General features: G+C 41.2%; 1 protein-coding gene across 3 annotated transcripts in view; it reads left to right on the top strand.

Moving 5' to 3' along the window:
• abhd12 (abhydrolase domain containing 12, lysophospholipase) overlaps positions 1-16,252 on the top strand; it is a 158,364-nt gene that overhangs the window by 134,655 nt on the left and 7,457 nt on the right. For all 3 annotated transcript variants that reach the window (XM_073051492.1, XM_073051494.1, XM_073051493.1), the window contains 3 exons: positions 2,897-2,979; positions 11,531-11,609; positions 13,205-13,326. In XM_073051492.1, coding sequence (XP_072907593.1) covers positions 2,897-2,979; positions 11,531-11,609; positions 13,205-13,326 — 284 coding nt within the window. The remainder of the gene's footprint in view (positions 1-2,896; positions 2,980-11,530; positions 11,610-13,204; positions 13,327-16,252) is intronic.

The raw sequence follows: 16,252 nt of genomic DNA, 5'->3' as shown, positions 1-16,252 counted from the left end.
TGAAGGCAGACAAGTAAAAAGGGCATCCTATGTTCCCACCCTTTGTTCCCTGCTAATTAGCTAATCTTCTATCCATGCTAGTATCTTTCTTGTAATACCAAGTGCTTTTTATCTTGTTTAGATGGCTCACGTGCGGCATTTTCTCAAAGGCCTTCTGAAAGTTCAAGTAAACACCGTCCACTGACTTTCCTTTGTCTACCCTGCCTGTTATTTCCTCAAAGAATTCCAAGAGATTTTTCAGGCAAGATTTCCCTTTAAGGAAGCCTTGCTGACTTTGGGCTATTTTATTAAGTACTTTGAAAGCTCTTGCTTAATGATGGACTACAATATCTTCCCAACCACTGAAGTCAGGCTAACTGGTCTATAATTTCCTGTCTTTTGCTTCCCTCCCTTTTTAAAGAATGGAATGACATTTGCAATTTTTCAGTCATCTGGAAAGATTTCAGAATCTAGTTATTATTGAAAGATTTCTACTAATGCCTCCACAATCTGTCCAGCTACCTCTTTCAGAACCTTGGGGTGTAGTCCAGGTGACTTATCTATCTATAGACCTTTCAACTTCTCAAGTACCTTCTCCTTAGTAATAGAAGATACACTGAATTCCACCTCCTGACATCCTTGAGTTTCTGGTACACTGCTGGTGTCTTCCACAGTGAAATCTTGAGTTTGTCTGGCAATTTTTTTTGTCCCCCCCCCCCCCCCCATTACTACCTCTTTATATATCTGAAAACATTTTTGGTATCCTCTTTAATATTATTGACTAGCTTATCTTAATCTTTTCTCTCCTTATTTCTTTTCACTCCTTATTTCTTTTCAATTTTAAAAGCTTCCCAATCCTCTGTCTTTCCACTAATTTGAGTGAAATTATATGCCCTCTCTTTTGCTTTTATGCTCTTTGACTTCCCATGTCAGTTACGATTGCCCCATCCTTCCATTAGAATACTTCTTGTTTGGGATGAATCTATTCTGCGCCTTCTGAATTGCTCCCAGAAACTCCAGTTATTGCTGCTTTGCTAGTGTCCCCTTCCAGTCTTCAAAATCATTGAGGTATTCAGTCGTGTTTCCTTGGCTGTTTTCCTTTCCACTGTTTCTTGAGCCCTGTATAATTACTGTAATTTAAGAGGTATTTGTCTAATTGTAATAAAGTATTTAAAGTACATGGATTACACATGGTAGTACTCATTAATTTTACACTGAAGCTCACTCTCTAAAGGTACTTGAAACATTAAAACAACTCCACAAAATAGTTAAATTATTTCCGTGAATGGGAGAAAGAAAAGTAAAGCCAGGCTGTTTCAAGTGGGAAATCAAAGCAGATTGTCAAAGAGAAGTAGAAATTCTCTTCCTTCTAAAGGTTTTGGAAGTGTGTTATATAAGGCATTTAATGCTGCAATTTATATAAGTAAGAGTTTCAAAATAAGGAATTGAGGTGCTGATAATCCACTTGTTGTTATGCAGCACTATTGCCCTCTCTGGTACATGCAAGTTTGTTCTTTTGTGATCTCAATGTAATCATAGTTAGCACTGACCCCTCCCCCTCCACCCACCCTGTTCTATACTAAGAAGCATAAAAGCAAAATTGATACTGGGTTTGAGAATTTTAATCTGAAAACACTAGCCCTCAGGAGAGTTACGAATTACATTTCTCTTTAGACCTAGGGTTAATACAAAACTCCAAAATCACTGGAGGCATTCGGTAGTGTTCCTTAGCGGCCTTCCTTTCCATTCTTATCTTGAGCCCTAGAGAGGTATAAGGAGAGGTATTCATCTAAAAGTAATAAAAAATATAAACTACCTGGATTTGAAATGGTAGTTATCATTTATGTTAACTTTGAAAGTCAGTCTCTAACTTTTGGGGACTACATATGTGCAGTACTTAATAGTTTTTAAATTTATTTTTGAAATCTGTCAAAAAAATGGCTGAAATGGCTTCACTCTGTGTCCTTGTTGAATTCATTAATTCAGTTTTCAGATTGTAGCTATGGTGCAAGGAGGGAAATATTCTTCAAAATGTCTTTCTCCCCCCAATGTCCACAGGGGTTTCCCCAGTTACTTTTGTTTCCTCCCAAATCTCAAGGTTGCCAGGGGACAAGGAAATAGGACTGAAGGAGTGGTACTGATGGCATTGCTCTACTGATTGTTAGCATGGGCTCAATAGTCTGAATGGCCTCCGTCTGTATCAGAATAAGTAAGCAAGCAAGCAGACCAAGTACGGGTCAGGAGAAGAGGCATGGTGATCCAAGATCATTAAAAGGAGCAAGCAACAGCATTCCAAGGCTAGGGATGGAGTGAAGCTTTTAGAAATAAAGGAAAGTGTAAAGAGCAAATTAACCACAAGTTCCCAAGTTGTATTTAGTTCAATATCTGTCTAGTTTTCTTTTTAGCATTGATGGTATTCACGTGGCTTAACCATAACACAATTGTTCACATCACAGTGGCAGTCCTCAAAGTGATGCGTGATTCAAATTCAGATTGATTTCTTTATCACATACACATCAAAACATACAGTAAAATTTATCGGTTGTGTTAAGAACCAACACAATCTAATGGTGTGCTGGGGGCAGCCCACAAGTTTTGCCACACAATCCAGTGACAACGTAACATGCCCACGATTCTTGGCGGAACAACACAGAACACCACAAGCAACAAAACGACAACAGCAAACAGCAGAAAGGGAAACTGATAAGGTGATAAATAAAAAATACCACTGGATAAGGGAAAATAGTTGGAGCTTGCACTATTTAAATTCAAGAGGGAAAATTATAATGACAAAAGAAAATAGCTGCAGCTCCTATTTTCTCAAAGTGTGTGCTTTGCCTGTTGTAGAGGTGACCATTCATTTCTGCTTGGTTGTGCTGCCAATATTCTGCCAAACTAATGATTGTTTATATTTCAGGTCTACAGGCACCTACCTGGCTTTGACTGGTTCTTCCTAGATCCAATCACAGAGAGTGGTATTATATTCCCCAATGATGAAAAGTAAGTAGAAGGTTTTTAAGAGTTGGATTAGAAGTTGTATTTAGAAATTCAGATCCTTTTCCCACTTAGAATTTCTGTTTAGTCCAATGTGGAATTCATATAACCGTACTGATGTGTGTACCCAAGAACAATTTGGGTTTAACAGTACTGCAGCAGATGTTGTATAGCTGCAAAGATGAACGTATCAAGTGTCAGCTGTGACTCAGTGCTACCCCTGCCCTTAAACAGAAGTTAGGGATCCACTTCAGGGCTCTGAGGACATAATTTAGCTGACACTTTAGTGCATGACTGTGTGAATGCACAGTTAAATGTGCTGATTTTTGGTCAGATGTTAAGTAGTGTTCCTGAATGTTTGCTGAGTATTGCAAAAGTTCCCTTACCACAGTTCAGAGGAAATTCTGGTCAGCATTTATTGTTAACAAAAGATATCAGAGTAGAATTAGGGCATTCGGCCCCATCAAGTCTGCTCTGCCATTCATCATCAACCTTATTCTCCTGCCTACTCCCTTCTTCACTAAAGCTCACAACTTGTTCCATTATTTTGTCGTGCTTTTGAGACCATGATGTGTGCAATTTCCCACATTAGGGCAGTGACTGCTAGTCACAAGCATTCCATCCACTTCAGACTGCTGATTGAAGCAGATTTCTCAATGGAGTAAGTATAAAGCATGTCAATATGTGGTGTCATTTGTGTAAATTGTGCATATATAATGCCCTAAATGTACATATCACCTAGTGAATCCTTCCAGTGTAAACATTTGTCTCATTTCACTAGCGGAAACTTTGAGAATCAGTAGTCTTTAGTCTTCCTCAGCACATTCATGTGCATCAAACAAACTGTTTTCCATCCCTGCACCCCCCATTCTTAACATTGCTATCAGAGTGACAGAAACTCTTGAAGTGTTAGATCTGAATGTGCAACCTTGGCAAAATCATTTTTTTAATGTGATCAATTGAGTTTTTATTTATTTGTTTATTGACATACAGTGCAGGATAGGCCCTTCTGCCTTCGATCCACGCTGTCCAGTAATCCCCTAATTTAATCCTAGCCTAATCACAGGACAATTTACAATGACCAATTAACCTTCCAACCGCTATGTCTTTGGCATGTGGGAGGACACATGCCAAACGTCACGGGGAGAGTATACAGACGTCTTCCAGGCAGTGGCAGGAATTGAACCTCGGTTACTGGTACTGTAAAGCATTGTGCTAACCACTTTAATATTAGCTCACCGTTTTAATATTAGCTCACAACTTTGTAGCTTTGTAATTTCTTACTATATTTCTGTGATGAAAATAGTTTGGTAAATGTTAAGTTCCCTGTAAATTGGGAACAAGTCGTCAGGAGGGTTCATGTCATGCAGCATTACTCAATGTTGTGAAATCTAAAGCTTTGCTTTCCTTTTCGAGGGCTGTTGAGATGTTATTAAAAGTGCATGAAAGAATCTTGAAGGAAGACTGAATGTTTTGTGTGAAACATGTCTGCTCAAACATCTCTTTGGAACTGGATTTGCAGTCTTAAAGAAAATGCTTAATGTCTCGGAAAGCAGCAGAGCCTAATAGATTTCCGATTTAAGCTGAGTAAGTTAGTTCCTTGTTAGTCTAAGCTCGACAACTGGAAGAAAAAGTTTGTGAACCCTTTGCATTTACCTGGTTTTCTGCATTAATTAAGATCAGACGGCATTTTATGTGTAATTAATATCCTGGGGACCAATATCCTGGCAGGGAGGTTTGCTAATGCTATTAGGGAGAGTTTAAACGAGAATTGCTGGGGGGTGGGAACCGAACTGAAGAGATGGAGGAAGAGGTTGGCTCACAAATAGAGAAAGCTTGTAGAAAGTGCAAGAGGGAGGATAGGCAGGTGATAGAGAAGGGACGCACTCAGACCGATGGTTTGAGATGTCTCTATTTTAATGCAAGGAGTATCATGAAGAAAGAGGATGAGCTTAGAACATGGATCAGTACATGGAGCTGTGATGTTGTGACCATTACAGAGACTTGGATGGTTCAGGGGCAGGAATGGTTACTTAGAGTGCCAGGCTTTAGATGTTTCAGAAAGCACAGGGAGGGAGGCAAAAGAGGTGGGGGCATGGCACTGCTGATCAGAGATAGTGTCACAGCTACAGAAAAGGAGGAAGTCATGGACGGATTGTCTACTGAGTCTCAGGGTGGAAGTTAAAAACAGAAAGGGGTCAATAACTCTACTGGGTGTTTTTTATAGACCATCCAATAGTAACAGGGACATCAAGGAGAAGGTAGGGAGATAGATTCTGGAAAGGTGTAATAATAACAGGGTTGTCGTGGTGGGAGATTTTAATTCCCCAAATATTGATTAGCATCTCCCTAGAGCAAGGGGTTTAGATGAGGTGGAGTTTGTTAGGTGTGTTCAGGAAGGTTTCCTGACAAAATGTAGATATGCCTACAAGAGGAGAAGGCTGTACTTGATCTGGTATTGGGAATGAACCTGGTCAGATGTCAGGTCTCTTAGTGGGAAAGCATTTTGGAGATGGTGATCACAATTCTATCTCCTGTACCATAGCATTGGAGAGGGATAGGAACAGACAAGATAGGAAAGCATTTAATTGAAGTAAGGGGAAATATGAAGCTATCAGGCAGGAACTTGGAAGCATACATTGGGAACAGATGTCAACATGGATTTGTGTGTGGAAGGTCATGTTTGACAAATCTTACTGAATTTTTTGAAGAAGTTACTAGGAAAGTTGACAAGGGTAAAGCAGTGGATGTTGTCTATATGGACTTCAGTAAGGCCTTTGACAAGGTTCCACACGGAAGGTTAGTTAGGAAGGTTCAATCGTTAGGTATTAATATTGAAGTAGTAAAATGAATTCAACAGTAGCTGGATGGGAGATGCCAGAGAGTAGTGGTGGATAACTGTTTGTCAGGTTGGAGGCCAGCGACTAGTGGTGTACCTCAGGGATCTGTACTGGGTCCAATGTTGTTTGTCATATACATTAATGATCTGGATAATGGAGTGGTAAATTGGATTAGTAAGTATGCAGATAATACTAAGGTAGGTGGTGTTGTGGATAATGAAGTAGGTTTTCAAAGCTTGCAGAGAGATTTAGGCCAGTTAGAAGAGTGGGCTGAAAGAAGGCAGATGGAGTTTAATGCTGATAAGTGTGAGGTGCTAGATTTTGGTAGGACTAATCAACATAGGACGTACAGGGTATATGGTAGGGCACTGAGGAATGGAGTAGAACAGAGTGATCTAGGAATAATGGTGCATAGTTCCCTGAAGGTGGAATCTCATGTGGATAGGGTGGTGAAGGAAGCTTCTGGTATGCTGGCCTTTATAAATCAGAGCATTGAGTATAGGAGTTGGGATGTAATGTTAAAATTGTACAAGGCATTGGTGAGGCCAAATTTGGAGTATTATGTACAGTTCTGGTCACCGAATTATAGGAAAGATGTCAACAAAATAGAGAGAGTACAGAGGAGATATACTAAAATGTTACCTGGGTTTGAGCACCTAAGTTATACAGAGAAAGGTTGAACAAGTTAGGTCTTCATTCTTTGGAGCGTAGAAGGTTGAGGGGGGACTTGATAGAGGTATTTAAAATTATGAGGGGGATAGATAGTTGATAGTGGATAGTGATAGTGGATAGCCTTTTTCCATTGAGAGTAGGGGAGATTCAAACAAGAGGACATGAGTTGAGAGTTAAGGGGCAAAAGTTTAGGGGTAACACGAGGGGGAACTACTTAGAGAGAGGTAGCTGTGTGGAATGACCCAGTAGAAGTGGTAGAGGCAGGTTTGGTACTGTCATTTAAAAAAAAAATTGGATAGGTATATGGACAGGAAAGGAATGGAGGTTTATGGGCTGAGTGCAGGTAGGTGGGACTAGGTGAGAGTAAGAGTTCGGCACAGACTAGAAGGGCCGAGATGGCCTGTTTCCATGCTGTAATTGTTATATGGTTATATGTTCTTGGGGAAATGTATGGCAGAAATGTGGCAAATGTTCAGGGGGTATTTGCATAGGTTCTACATAGGTACATTCCAGTGAGACAGGGAAAGGATGGTAGGGTACAGGAACCATAGTGTACAAAGGCTGTTGTAAATCTAGTCAAGAAGAAAAGCTTACGAAAGGTTCAAAAAACTGGGTAATGATAGTGATCTGGAAGATTATAAGGCTAGCAGGAAGAAGTTTAAGAATAAGATTAGGAGAGCCAGAAGGGGACATGAGAAGACCTTGGCAAACAGGATTAAGGAAAACCCCAAGGCATTCTACAAATATGTGAAGAGCAAGAGGATGAGACGTGAAAGAATAGGACCAATTAAGTGTGACAGTGGAAAAGTGTGTATGGAACCGGAGGAGATAGCAGAGGTACTTAATGAATACTTTGCTTCAGTATTCACTACAGAAAAGGATCTTGGTGATTGTAGGGATGACTTGCAGTGGATTGAAAAGCTTGGGCATATAGACATTAAGAAAGAGGATGTGCAGGAGCTGTTGGAAAGCATCAAGTTGGATAAGTCTCCGGGACCGGATGAGATGTATCCCAGGCTACGGTGGGAGGTGAGAGAGGAGATTGCTGAGCCTCTCGCAATGATCTTTGCATCATCAATCAGGATGGGAGAGGTTCCAGAGAATTGGAGGGTTGTAGGTGTTGTTCCCTTATTCAAGAAAGGGAATAGAGATAGCCCAGGTAATTATAAACAACTGAGTCTTACTTCAGTGGTTGGTAAGTTGATGGAAAAGATCCTGAGAGGCAGGATTTATGAACTTTTGATTAGGAATAGTCAGCATGGTTTTGTCAAAGGCAGGTCACACTTTATGAGCCTGATTGAATTTTTTTGAGGATGTAATTAAACACATTGATGAAGGTAGAGCAGTAGATGTAGTGTATATGGATTTCAGCAAGGCATTTGATAAGGTACCTCATGCAAGGCTTATTGAGAAATTAAGGAGGCATGGGATCCAAGGGGACATTGCTTTGTGGATCCAGAATTGGCTTGCTCACAGAAGGCAAAGTGTGGTTGTCAACGAGTCATATTCTGCATGGAGGTCGCATGGAGATTTACAAGGATGTTGTCTGGATTGGGGAGCATGCCTTATGAGAATAGGTTGAGTGAACTTGGCCTTTTCTCCTTGGAGCGACAGAGGATGAGAGGTGACCTCATAGAGGTGTACAAGATGATGAGAGACATTGGTTGTATGGATAGTCAGAGGCTTTTTCCCAGGGCTGAAATGGCAAACATGAGAGAGCACAGACGTCAGGGGTAGGTTTTTTTACACAGAGAGTGGTGAGTGCGTGAAATGGGCTGCCAGCGACTATGGTGGAGGTGGATGCAATGGGGTCTGTTAAGAGACTCCTGGATAGGTACATGGAGCTTAGTAAAATAGACAGCTATGGGTAATTTCTAAAGTACATGTTCGGCACAGCATTGTGGGCTGAAGGGCCTGTATTGTGCTGTAGGTTTTCTATGTTTCTGAAACCAGAAAGGTTTCACCAACATTTTCTTGCAACTATACATTTGGCTCAGCAGCTTGATCAAGGAAGATGAAACTGAATCCAAGATGAGGGATATCCTGCTGATCTGTAGGAAACACTTTGTGTCTGAACTCCGGTACTCAGTTGCTGTAGATTTCACTTGGAGTATTGAGTGCAGTTCTGGTAAAAACATTACAAAAAGGATATGGAGGCTTTGCAGTGGGTATAGAGGAGGCTCACCAGGATGCCTCCTGGATTAGAGGGTATTAGCTATAAAGAGAGGTTGGGCAAACTAGGATTGTTTTCTCAGGAGCATCAGAGGCTGAAGGAAGACCTGATAGAAGGTTATGAAATTACGAGGGGCATCAGTAGGGTAGAGAGTCAAAGCTTGGAAATATCAAAGACTAGGAAATATCATAGCTTTAAGCTGAGGGGTAGATTTAAGGGAGATGTTGGGGCAAGTTTTCTTTTACACAGACAAAATGCCAGAAAAGCACTGCCAAGGGTGGCAGTGGAAGCAGACATGACAGTGGTATTTAAAAGTCATTTAGAGAAGACACATGAACTTGAAGGGAATGGAGGGATATGGTTCACATGCAGGCTGAGAGGGTTAGTTTCATTTGGCATCATGATCAACACAGTTATTGTGGACCAAAGGACCTGTTTCTGTGCTGTACTATTGTACGTTTGATGAACATATATGGCGATGCCCAGCCGGAGTACGTCCTCCAGGGAATGAATCCATTCAACTGGGACCATCACCTGCTTACTGCACAATGGATGACTACTATCTGCCAAGAGCAAGCTGCTGAACATCCCCAAGATTCTGGGCAGAAGATGTAGAGAAGCTGTCATGAGGACAACAGCTGGCCAGAGAGCAGCCTTAGAGAAGTCTCATTCTGAGAGAGGGTGACTAGCCATTTCTGGGATAGACTATGGAGACGAAGGATTGTGGATGGAAGAGGGTCATGGGGAGGGAAGAAGAGTGGCAGTAAGTGAAGAGGGAGCTTGAGAGGTAAGAGTAGGCATAGAGAAGAGTATTTGTGTTTGATATTTGCATGTGTGTAAGTCCATGTATTTGCAGTAGGGCCTGGTTTTCAATCAGCTTGGATCTCCTGGATATCAGATGAAGACCTTGTTCTGTTAAAATTGTGCGAGCTGATCACTGCATATTGAAATAAACCATTCTCTTCCATTCTACGCTCAGTGGAAGCAAGGTGTCTTTTGGACTCGAGAATGTCTAAGAAGACTGTATACACTTTTCCAGTTTTCATCCTAGAAGCAAAAAGATTATAGTGTAGATTAATGAGGATGTTGCCACAGCTGGAGATTTATAGTTATTAAGAGTTTGATTTGTTTTAGTGGTTTCTTTGCAATTAATGAACAAGGATCTTTTTCTCTTGGAAGGGAAGGTGAAGGCAGAAACCATCTTTACATTTGCAGGTGAAGCATTGTTACTGATAAGGTTGTTGACTGGAAGTGGGAGATCTAAGACCTGAAGACACAGCCTTAAAATACAAAAATGTTTCTTTAGAACAGAGAAAAGGAGAAATTTCCTTGGTCAGAGGGTGCTGAATCTGTGGAATTCATTCCCGCAGATGACTGGTGGCCAAGTCGTTGGATAAATTTAAAGCAGAGGTTGATAGGTTCTTGATTAGTAAGAGCGTCAAAGGTTATGGGGAAAAGGCAGAAGAATGAGAAGACTTTACTCCACTCAACACCTCTACACCACACCCCTCTACAACTCCCCCTTACACCCAATTCTCTTCGTCTCCCCCTCTTCCCCACCCTCTCTTCCTCCCCCCACCTCTACAGACAAAAGTTTACGCTAATGATATCACCAGCCCCCATGTCCAGTTTTGGGCCTTGTATCTCAGAAAGGATGTATTGTCATTGGAGAGAGTCCAGAGGAGGTTCACGAGGATGATTCTGGAAATGAAGCAGTTAATATTTGAAAAGCATTTGGCAGCTTTGGGCCAGTACTCACTGGAATTTAGAAAAATGCAGGCGATCTCATTGAAACCCACCAAATGTTGAAAGGACTAGATAAGCTGGATCTAGAGAGGATGTTTCCTCTGGTGGGGGTATCTAGAACTAGAGGGCACTGCCTCAAAATTGAGTGGTGACCTTTTAGTACAGAGGTCAGGAGGAATGTTTTTAGCCAGTGAGTAGTGAATCTGTGGAATGCTGTGCCACAGACTTCAGTGAAGGCCACCTCCGTGGGTATATTTAACCTTATTGCTGCTGATTGCCCACCATTAGTATCCTGAGGCTTGATGTTAACCAGAAACTCAACTGGAGTGTCCGCCCAAGATGGCTACAACTACACATCTGAGATGGAAGGTATTATGTGCAAATGACTCACCTCTTGATACCATAAAATCTTTCTACTATCCACAAGGCACAAGTTTTAAGTGTCTTGCCTGCATAAGGGCAGCTCCAACAATGGGGGAGAAGATCCACATAACCCAGGACAAGACATCCTTTGTGATTTGTGCACCATCTCCTACCCTAAACATTTGCTCCCTCAGTAGGGTACAGAGACTGCAGCAAGTAGCATCTAGACGGGGAAGGTACTTCCCTGGGCTATTCCAGCTACCCCACCTTCTCAAGAGCAACTAAGGATGTGGAATCAATGCTGGTCTTGGTAGCAACATCCACACCTTGAGAAATAAAGTAAAAGCCCTTCCTGATCCATGTCTTCTATTATTCCACTGGGTGGTGAGCAATAACTTGCTTTGAAAACAAGCATCTTGTCCAAATTAGTTAAATAAGGAAATAAGTATCTTGTTGAGGGAGGGAATATCTGGGTTGGGTAAATTTCAAACTACAGAGTTCTGGGGTATAAAACTGGTGACCACTTGCCCTCGCACAGCAGTGATGGGATCATGTGAAATTGCCTTGTCCTCACATCAAACTTGGTAGCACCGCAAAGCAAACATGTTGAATTTAAATGAAGTGCAGTGTTTCACATGCCTCTTTAAAACCAAGCAAATACCAGAGAAAGTAAGTGCCAGTTAACTGTTGTTTTCCTGTTTTTTTAACTTGTTCTTTGAGGGTTTCTCCAGTTATACTGTATGTCATTCTTTTTGTTCTTCAGTGTGCGACATATCACCTGCCCATTGTTGATTCTCCATGCAGAAGATGATGCTGTCATCCCCTTCCATCTAGGAAAAAAGGTACGTCACACCTGTAGCAATCTTTCAAGATCGCTAGATTCTGGTTTGGTTCCAGAAGACTGCAAAATTGCAAATGTCATTCCACTCTTTAAGAAAGAAGGAAGGCAAGGACAGGAAATTATAGGCTAGTAAGCCTTCAAAACAGAGGTTGATGTGTTCTTAATTGGTAAGGGCATCAAAGGTTACAAGGTGAAGGCACGAGAATGGGGTTGAGAGGGGGTTCAGAGGGATAATAAATCAACCATGATAAATTGGTGGAGCGGATTTGATGGTCCGAATGGCCTAATTCTTCTCCTATGTTTTATGGGCTTTAATGAGCTAAATTAATTAAATCATTATTTGCAATAATATTCCGGCTGCCAAATTCCATTCAAAACCTCCAAAAAGAAATAGAAAGGAAAAGCTCTGAAAATAAATTCATCCAAAAGCTTAACCCTCTGAAAGAGTTTTAAGATTATAGTCATCTGAGAGAGGAAGATTTTAACTATTTTAACTCCATCTGGGAAAAGGTTCTCCTTTGACCATAATGGGGATGTATTCTTTAATCAGACAGTCCAAGACAATACAATTGCTTGATGACACCAGTCTTCAGAAATTGTGCACAGTAACTTTCTTCATTTAAAATCCATTTTGAGATGATCTGAGCTTTTAACCAATTGTGGCCATTACTCTTCAGAAAGTGTGTGAAATCTTGGACGGGGTGCAAAGAAATTGACTGGAATAAGAATAAGAATTTACAATCATGCACATTGACTAGAGAAACACAGTTGATTACTGCAAGACAGGAATAATTAATGCAAAAGATTTGATAGAGGTGCTTAAAATTAAAAAAAGTTGTTTAAAATGTTGGACTACTCAGCAAGTTGGGCAGTATGTGTAGAGATAGAAACTGAGTCAATGTTTCTTGTCGGTGACCCTTCACTAGAACTGGAAAAGTGAGAAAACAAATATGTTTTAAGTTGCTGAGAGGGTGAGGGTTGAGGGAGAACAGAGAAATCCTGTGATGGGGTGGAGACTGAGGTTGTCCAATTACTTGGGCGATGTTTAGTCCCAGCTGATTGGGAGGAGTTATAAACATTAGGAGGTGAATACATACAGTAGAGAAGAAAACGTGCTGGAAAAAGTGAGGATTAGCAGTTACTGCAAACCTGAAATAATAGAGGGTGCTAGAAATACCACAGCAAGAGGTAAATCTGTGTTAAGGTTACAGCTGCATCAGAATTGGCTAATTCTGACACAGCTTATTTTGATTTTCAATATCTACTTGGACACCCAAGATGCATGAGCTTCCTGCTACGTTCACCACCTACACCCCTTGTGAGAGAGGATAAACAAATCGTGGATCTTCCATCCCAATGACCCTCCAAAACATAGTCTTGAGCCCTTACCTCACTGGAGAGAGTTGGTGAAGCGTCTCCTGTTTCCTGTGGTGAAATGTACTGGAAGTGTTTAATCATCAGTGCTCATTTCCACTTCAGCGAAGTCTTCTTCCTTTAGTACCTGGCCTGTGGTGTGGATTGACAGGAGTGTTTATTATAAAGTCTGGATGATGATATTCTGAACCCTAGGTTTGAACCCATTTTGTTTCTCTGCAGCTTTACGATATTGTTGCATCTTCTCGAAGTAGCAGGAAAGTGCAATTTATTCCTTTCCATAAAGACCTCGGCTATCGGCACAAGTATATATACAAGAGCCCTGAACTTGCTCAAATTCTGAGGTAAATATGCACTTATTTTCTGGTGGTTATATATTCTCCCTTTCCCCATATTGAGCTTACCCAAGGCTATTGACCTGTTGCTCCTGGCTTTATCAGCGAGGGCTTGGGGGGGAGGGGGGAGACCTGACAGAAGTTTGTGAATTATGAGAAGGATAGAATGGGTGGTGAGTCAGAATCTTTTTTCCAGGGTAAAAATGCATTACGATGAGAGAGGAAAGATTTAAAGGAGATGTGCAGGAAAAGTGTTATTTTTTCACACTGAGCATGGCAGGTGACTGAAGCAAGCTGCCAGAGGAGTGGTGGAAGCAGATACAATTTATTATTATTTATTTTTTGAAATACAGTGTGGAATGGCCTTTCTAGCCGTATCACCCAGCAATTCCCCCGAATGACCAATTAACCTACCAACTGTACGTTTTTGGACTGTGGGAGGAAACCGAAGCACCTGGTGGGAACCCATGTGGCCACAGGGAGAGCATACAAACTCCATGCAGGCAGCAGCAGGAATTAAACCCAGGTTGCCCGTACTGTAAAGCATTGTGCTAACCACTAGGCTACCGTGCCACCCCAACTCTGCTGTTGAAGTGGTTGTCTGCAGGGAATTGAGGGATATGATCATGTACAAACAGAAAGGATTTAATTTAATTTGGCAAGGTATTTGGCACAACTTGTTCCTGCACTGAACTGCTATGTGTTCTTTTAAGAGGGGGAATAGATTTTTCTGATACTTTGATTACAAAGCTAACTCTGCAGGACCATGGCATGAGGGACAGCTACCCTCTCGATCCACAATAATCAGGCCAGACTCAAGTTCTTAATTCCTTGGTTAATTTGTTCACACTGCAACAAAGTTCCCCAAATACAGAGTTCCTTAATGACTCAAAAATCACAACTCGTAGATCAGTTATTCTACAAGTTGCATGTAAGTATATGAACTGATCATCCAGTGCAAATTTCACACATTATAGTCTTTTCACTAACTACTATTTGAGAACCATACCATGGTAGTGTCAGCGATTACCGATTGGGGTTCAGTTCCTTCACTGTCTATAAGGAGCTCTCCCCTGACTGCATGGGTTTCCTCCCACATTCCAAAGACATACTGGTTAGGGTCAGTAGGTTGTGGGCATGCTATATTGGCGCCAGAAGGGATGTCCCCAGCACATCCTGAATTGGTGTGGGTTGTTGACACTGTTTCGATATACGTGTGACAAATAAAGCTAATCTAAAGGACTGTACAACTCATGTTCTCAGTATTATATATTTACTTTATTATTTATTATAATTATTATTTGCTTTTTTTTGTACTTGCACAGTTTGTCTTTTGTACATTGGTTGCTGGTCAGTCTTTGTGTAGTTTTTCATTGATTCTATTGTACTTTGTTCTATGGTGAATGCCTGCAAGAAAATTAATCTCAGGATAGTATTTGGTGACATAATAAATTTATTTTCAACTTTGAACTTTTTATATTTTATATTTTATTTTGACCATTGACCAATGTCCAGTCATAACAGAACATCCTTTTGATTCATCCCATCAATCAGCGTCACAAAGGTCATTTGTAGCCAATATGCTTGTAGTTTTTGTAGCCACATTTACCTTTTTAAAAGATGTATTTCCATTGCCTCTTCCTGCTGTGATGAACTGTTCCAGCAACAGGTCTGTAGCCCTGGTAACCCTCAAGTTCTGTCGGCTACATAAGTCTAGGGAGGACAATCTCTGGCCCCACCAAACGTATGAGATTGAGGTGCAGAACCTCCTGTTTGTGTGGATGCTGCATGATGTGTTACCCTACCACAAATCAGTACCATGAAATAACAGACAGTACACCATATGCAATTAAACAATTTAGCTTTATAATTCTTAATTTGACTAAAGGGTCAGTAAAGTAAAACAAAAAGAAAAGGGCCCATTTCAGTGAAACAGTCTAGTGTGCACAAGTTGGAGCTCATGGTTTCCCTTCTGCTGATCCTCCGTCGATTTCCCTGGGCTTTGTTGACTCCTGACCCCACTCCAAGTTCACTCCGTTCTGGTGTCTACGACCTCTCCTTTCTGGCATCTTCTCTCTCCATCTTCCACCAAACAAAAGCCCCAGATCCCCTCGGTGTCAGGAAAAACACTCCCCTCATTGGACGGCTCCGATTCCAAAGCCCCCGTTATCTCCAACCATAACCCAAACACTGCTGCTACAGAAAGACCATTATATAGCAGTGAAACCCTTCCCAGGGTGTTACACCCTTTGTTTTTGGAAAGCTCTTCATTTGGGGCCAGCAGATCAGCTAAGTTCTTCCCAACCTGCTAGTCAATTACAGAATGCAGCAATGGGGCAGGGTATTAACATGTTTTGTGAGCTACACCAATATCCTAAGTGTCATAAAAATATATCCACATCATACCGTTTAATCACCGTCCACCAACCACGCCATTGTCCTAGCTGAGTAAGGCCACGTAAGCTATCCAGTTGCAATCCCAAATGCAGGAAACCTAATGAATCAATTTTAAACTTCATTTTAGTTTATCACCACTTTTCCATAAAGAGGAAAATGCAAAACTAAGGAAGAATTGGAGAGGAAAGAGGATGTCTGAGAGTTGCTTAAAATCAAAAGAGGGGCAAACTTGAGGAAGAGAGATTGTTTTAGGGTGCGCAAGAGGTGACATCCTTATTAAGGAAATAGCAATAGAAGTTATGAAGGTAACAAGAAAGGCTGATTTTTGGAAAGTGTTTAAGAACGAGATTGGAAGAATAAGCTTTAATGATTGCATCCAAAAATGTCTACAAAAAGTGGTGGACATGGCTCAGCCAATCACAGGCAAAGCCCACCCAACCATTGAGCACACCTACAAGAGGTGCTGCCACAGGAAAGTAGCATCCATCATCAAGGACCCCAACCATCCAGGCCATGCTCTCTTCTTGCTGCTGCCATC

Source organism: Hemitrygon akajei, chromosome 7 (genome assembly GCF_048418815.1).
Source record: "Hemitrygon akajei chromosome 7, sHemAka1.3, whole genome shotgun sequence".
Classification (NCBI taxonomy): domain Eukaryota; kingdom Metazoa; phylum Chordata; class Chondrichthyes; order Myliobatiformes; family Dasyatidae; genus Hemitrygon; species Hemitrygon akajei.
This window is presented reverse-complemented; position numbering and strand designations above follow the sequence as displayed.